This window comes from Condylura cristata, unplaced genomic scaffold, assembly GCF_000260355.1.
Source record: "Condylura cristata isolate star-nosed mole 26May11 unplaced genomic scaffold, ConCri1.0 scaffold00002, whole genome shotgun sequence".
In the NCBI taxonomy this organism is placed as follows: Eukaryota; Metazoa; Chordata; class Mammalia; order Eulipotyphla; family Talpidae; genus Condylura; species Condylura cristata.
The window spans coordinates 45649617-45655982 of NW_004567103.1; the positions used below are offsets into that span (position 1 = coordinate 45649617).

The window sequence follows — 6366 nt, forward strand, 5'->3', positions numbered from 1 at the left end:
TCTCTAATGAGGGTCTCCATTAAACTGGTGAGCAAAGTAAATCATGTTTAAGAAAGAATAACTCAAGCTGAATTTTGGATTATTTTAATTATCACCACAAAGAAAGAGTGCTGTCAGCAGTTCCTGGTAGGAGAAAGCATTTAAAACAATAAAGACAACAAACCTGATGAGAAAACTTCTGGGCACAAGTAGAAACAATCTGAGTATTAACTAGAAATGATTACATAGCTACCATAAATGCTAAGATAAAAAAAGACTAGCAACCACAAATGTTAACAAAAATACGGGCAACTGGGAAGTTTCTCATATCATTGCAGCCATATAAAATGATACAGTGCTTTGGAAAAAAGGTCTGGCAGTTTCTTAACATACACTGACTCTGGGACCAAAGAATTACATCCTTCGATGCCCATCCAAAGGAATAAAAACATACATTCACAAAAATATTGGTACAATAATATTCATAGCGGCTTTATTCATGGTAATATGCAGAAATAGCCCTGGTGTCAGTTAACAGGAAAACAGAAAAACAAGCTGCATATTCATACAAAAGAATACTCAGCAATAAAAAGGAATGAGTAACTGATACATGCCATATGGATTAATCTCAAAAACCTGCTGCGAGAACCATTATGCTTTTTATTGATTTCATTTACATGAGGTTTGAGCACAGTCCAACTTAATCTGTGAGGCAGAATAACTGGAACAGTAGTTACACTGAGGGGCAGAGGAATGACTGGGATGGGCATGAAGAAACTTCTGGCACAAGTGTCATACTCTAAATTTGGATAAAGATTTAAGTCACATAGGTGTATGTGTTTGTAAAAACTCAGTAAACTTATACCTAACATTTGGGTGTTGCATTGTATGTCAGTGTACATCAAAGAATTTAGAAACTAAACAATGCCAAGCTCTACTTAATGATATGCATATTGAATTATTAAAGAAAAGCATATCAATGCTTGCAATTTTATTTTCTTTCATTATAAAGTAACACAGATAATTAATAAAACATGTAGAATAAAATATAGAATACATTGTATTTAAGTATATACAATTCTGTTAAGTTTGCTATATGTTTGAAAGTTTTTATCATAAAATGATAAGGAGAAACTCTCAGTAGGTTTTATATTCTTATATTCTTTGAATTAAATTAGATTTTTTAAGATAGAGAACACAGGGAATAGAAATTAACCCCTGAATTTTCCCTGGTACTTGAGATTATATATCAAAATATGGTAAGAAAGATAAGAAAATAAGTTATTGAAAAAGAAGTCAAGTTATGTTAAGAGTAATTACTAACACTGGTATTGCTATCACAACAGGACTGCAAGTACCATTTTTTGTACATTTTAAAAATGACTTTTAACCATTGGATGAAAAGCCATCTTTTATGTCTTATTTGTGGGAATAGGCCAATTGTGTCTCATCCAAACTTTGTCCAAAATTTGGATATACAAACATCATTAAAAAACACTTATAAATCATTGTCTTAAGTACCTAGTATTATAATTGTTGGTATGTTATGTACGGGATAAAAATGACACTGTCCTTTGCCTTGCTTTAGAAGAAATATGGCATAGTTTGTGTCAAGTAACTTAGAGATTGCTTCCCACCTCTGCACGTGGGACCTAAAGAAAATTAATTTCTGTAAACATTACTTTCCTCACTTGTGAAATAAGGAAAGCTAACTGTAGTCACACTCTTTATGGTTATTTTCAGTTTAAGTGAGACAATTGATTTTACATGTATCACAGTGACTGGTAGATGGAAAACACTCAATAAATAAATACTATTACTTATAAGCGTTGTATAAGAAACACAACATTCAGTTATAGAGGGATACAGAGCACCTTCATTGGTTTAAACAACAATATTGTCTTCTCATTTGTTTTAAATAGTAACTATAACAAAATTTGGTGTTCTCTTAGAGTTACAAGTGTTTTAGTAAATCAAAGAAACACAACCTTGTTGCACTGATACTGTGAGAATACAGTTTTAGGTCAAGTAGTGAAATGTAGACATAAAATTATCAGCTTAATATCTGGTACCACTGTTAAGAAGTGACCTTATTTCGCTTAGTCTTGTGTTAAAAACTCAGAAATGTAACACATAATGTTTTATACTCTCACTAGCACCTCTACGGTAGTGGGCCCCATAGTGGAGTCTCTAAAGCAATCCAGAGAGTGGAGTTAGGATAGGACAAGAGGATATGCTACTGTGGGGAGCTAGGAAACCCATACATTTTTAGGAAGCAAACTGTACTGTTTCCTGCTATGTCTGTTACCTGTAATTTCCCACATTCTTTGCTCTCTTTTATCTACTTTGGCATCTTTTTATCAAACATCTTGTTAACAATCATGTAGCCATAATCTTGCCACTGAATGGTCTGAAAGCTTCCAATATTACACTATGTAATACTACTAAATAAGCATAAAATGAGAATGAATTTTCAACTAGTAGATCTAAAAGTATTAGAATTTAATATCTGAAGTTTTATAATCTTACTCATGAGGTAACCATTTCTTTATCAAATAGTTATTGTACATAGGACCAGATTCAGATAGATTTTTAACCCATATATAAATATTTTTCCAGGTTTTAAAATGCTAGCAGTCTTGGTTTCTATTGTGCAATATACAATTTAGATTTTTCCCCTTCATTTCTTTCAAACTTATGAGTTCTGCTACAAATTTGACTTTTGAAATAGTTAATATCTTTTTCTCTTTAGTCCTGTTGACCCAAATAAGATTGATATTTATTTGCAAACTTGAAGGGCATACCTGTACAGGATTCATATATTCTTAACATGGGATCAAGTAAAAACTGAAGTATTTAAATGTAAATTCAAGTTAAAATTTTGTATTTTAACCTTAAATCTGAATCAGCAGGAATTTACTGTTGTTTCCTCTCGTTTTAGTTATTCTTTTGAGGCTGAATCAGAGAAATGTGCTGAATATATGGATTGCAAACATTAGAATTCTTAAATAGGAAGCACAAACATTTTCTTCCATTACTTAGGCTGCTTTTATTTAACATTCTGAAGAGTGATTACCTGAATTCAATGATCTTATTTAGGCTGGCTTTAAGAAAGAAAGAAAGAAAAAAACTTATTTCACAAATAAGATAGACTCAAATATTTATCCAATTGTTTCCCAACGCAATAGAAATTTCTAGGTCTTTATCTATCCTAGTGCAACCCAGGATGCCTGTATCTCATTGCAGAGGCATGAAAATGGTGCTGAGGCAGAATTGGAAGACTCACCAAATAAACTAATGGTGAAATGAAAACAACACTAATGATGTGTTAAGAGCTAAAAAAGCGACATACTGGGAAAAAAAACGTTAACTGAAAGTATGCTTGGAATCTTACATTAGTCTATAATAAAAACACAAATAAGCAATGGGAACACCAAGTCAAGAGAATAAAGCCATGGAAGAAAAGACAGAGGGAACTACAGCCAATTTCTGCTATTATTAACAAATACAAACATCCATAAGATTTAAAAAAAAAAAAGTGGTGGTTTTTCTTTTTTTGGCTCAAAAGTATGTCTTACATTACAGATCTCATTTCTTATCTTAAGCAAAGCTCAGTATTATACACAGGATCTTAGTGTATTCTTTGTAGTTTTTTCTTCTCTCTTATTATCAATCAAAATTCCATACAATTCTTTAAGAGCCCATTAATGACTCTCCCCAGCACCTGGAATTAAGCTGCCCTTCCTTTTCTGCTCTCAGGATTTTATATTTGCATTACCACCTAGCTAAAAGTTCTAATATGCGAGATTTCTTTGGATACCATTCCAATAAACTATTACATAAAATGATGTCCTCATCATCTTATATGGCAAGTTTAATAAAGAAGTCACAGTTATCTGAAGTCAACACAAGACCTTTTCTGGAAATTATTGTAGAGCTCATAATGCAGACAATAAAAAAGAGGACTAGACAGACACATTCTTTGGGTGTGTGGCTAAAAGTCTCCCAAGTCACATCTGAAAATTTTAAATTATCGAATTTTTTTCCTACAACTTTTGCTTGGTATTTCTTCTTCACCAGCATTGCATACCATCTGGTAAACATAGCAGCTGAAGACTCTGTTGGGTTTCTGTTCTATGTGTAGTACCAAGTCTCTGTCAAAGTAGACTTCATGGCTATATGTCTGTAATAAAAACACAGTCAAATGGTATTTCCCCTGCACATAACTCTATTTATTATTGCAGCACTTAAATGGTAAAGCACCTGTGCTAGGAATCTTCAAAAATACATTTAGAGGCAAAATAGCTGCCTTAAGTAGTTTAACAATCATTATCTGTCGATAGGGGGATTACTTAATGAGAAAAGCATTGCACAAATTGTTGAAAATGAAAAGAACTCCAGACCTAGAAGCCTGACTAATCAGATTTTACTGGCAACCTTTCACTATGTGACCATGGCTCAACTGCTGCACCTTTCAGGTTCTCCACTGATAAAGAAGGATTGGATAAAACAATGTCTTCTGCTCCTTATAACCTTTAATTCTGTAATACTCAGTATTATGGCATTTATTATTTTCAGTATGTATTTGTCTCGATATATAAGACAAATGTCTCTAAGAGTGCCAGGAAATCCTAAATGCTTAGAGATGGTCTCCATTAAACAAGCAGGGGCTCATTGCAGCATAGTTCCATTTTTTTTATATCATCACCAAACTTGTAAAATGAGAAAACCAAAGACTAAGGAGTAGTCTTTGGTAAGGAATAGACAATATGTCTCAGGAAGAAACATAAAGCTTTATCTTTAAGTATCCGGGTAAGGAGGCATCCTCTTGTCCCTAGAGGAGGAAGGTTTAAAAAGTACTCATTTTGTCCTGCATAATGGGTAGTAACCTCTTTCACGTGGTCATTGTAAAGGATGAGTCTAGACTGCCAGGAACGTAGTAACATCTTTTATAATCAATGTTACTTATGAAGAAAATTCTTTTAAGTTTGTATTCCAAGATCTTACTCACCACATCCCATGACTCCACTAGCGGAATGCTTTTTAGTAAAGTTCCATATTCATTACAGTGGAAATCCAGATGAGCTTTTCCATCAGTATCTATTTGAGTAACAGCTACTACAGAAAGCAAATCCAACTCATCTTCATAATCCACAATTTTGAAAGTCTCATGGGACAGTGATGGTTAAAACAGAGGAAAAGAAGAACAAAACTGAACTATTGAAATGCAGAAGTCATATATGTGAAGCAAGATCATTTTTAGTTGATTTCATAAGTACTTCCTGTAATATTAAAAAAAAAAAAAAAAGAGTACAATGTACAAGCTCAGTGACTGGCAAAGTCAAACTGAGAAAGCTGAGGCCAGAGGCTGAACTGCACCCTCACACCCTGGCCCATGAAAATTAATGTCTAGTAAGTAAAAAAATTAGACTAAAATTATAAGTTATTAGGACATGACTCAAGAATTTTCTGTAAAGAAATTTTTCCCAGAAAATGTGCATAGCAATAAAACAAAATAAGCTAACAGTTTAAAAAACATTTCAGTTCTGTGACTCTTTCCACAAACAATAGTTTATGAATAATTCCAATATGAAAAGAGAAGATGAAAGATGAATACCAGTTGAAACAACATGCACAATCCTACTAAGTAAGTCTCCTTACCATCAAACTTTACCCCAGGGCTTAGGAAGCATAATCAAAACACCATAGGGCAAGTACATACTAGTTTGGCTTGTTATCTCTGGTTAAAATAATACCTCTTGTTCTGGGTCGTCATCCAGAAGGTTGATTTGTTTTTTTACCAACCGTCCAGAAGATGTAACAGTGAATAAGTTTTCACACTAGCATATGGAGAGAGAGAGAAAAAAAAGATGACAAGTTCTATTATTTTCTTTTTTTTTTCAAGTTCTATTATTTTCAATGGCAAAACTGAATTATGAAATTTGTAAAACTAACCAACCCTTCACCCACAACCACAATTCTTTCCTCAACTGAGGCAATTCTGAAAGAGTTCTGATCCTCCAATTAGTCTATACAAAATAGACAAAAAAATATATATATATAAATGTTACAGATTTGCTACTTTATTGCTCTTGTGATTTTTGCCCTAATACAATATAGCAAATAAAAGTTAAACCGTTTTTTTTAGGAGTTTCCCTCATTAAACCTTTGGGCTGAACATCTATCAATAAAAACTTAAAAGGAACCCAGAAAGAAAATAGAAATAAGCAAAAGATAAACTCAATATAATTAAATGTCTTCAAATTGCTTATGTACTTGAGGCTCACTAGATAGCCAAGTAGACAAAATGAACACATTTCTATAGAATTGTGCTATTCTTTTCAGTCACACTAAAAGGCAAAACATTTTAGTATTATATATATATAT

At 32.8% G+C, this 6366-nt stretch overlaps 1 protein-coding gene across 1 annotated transcript in view; it reads right to left on the minus strand.

The window, feature by feature from the left end:
* Positions 1-1011: 1011 nt before the first annotated feature.
* Positions 1012-6366, minus strand: part of DCAF17 (DDB1 and CUL4 associated factor 17) — a 33375-nt gene continuing 28020 nt past the window's right edge. Inside the window, exons 12-14 of the mRNA XM_004674553.2 lie at positions 5736-5819; positions 4991-5146; positions 1012-4162 (exon numbers count right to left, since the gene is read on the minus strand). Of these exons, the coding sequence (XP_004674610.1) occupies positions 4010-4162; positions 4991-5146; positions 5736-5819 (393 nt within the window). The 3' untranslated portion in view covers positions 1012-4009. The remainder of the gene's footprint in view (positions 4163-4990; positions 5147-5735; positions 5820-6366) is intronic.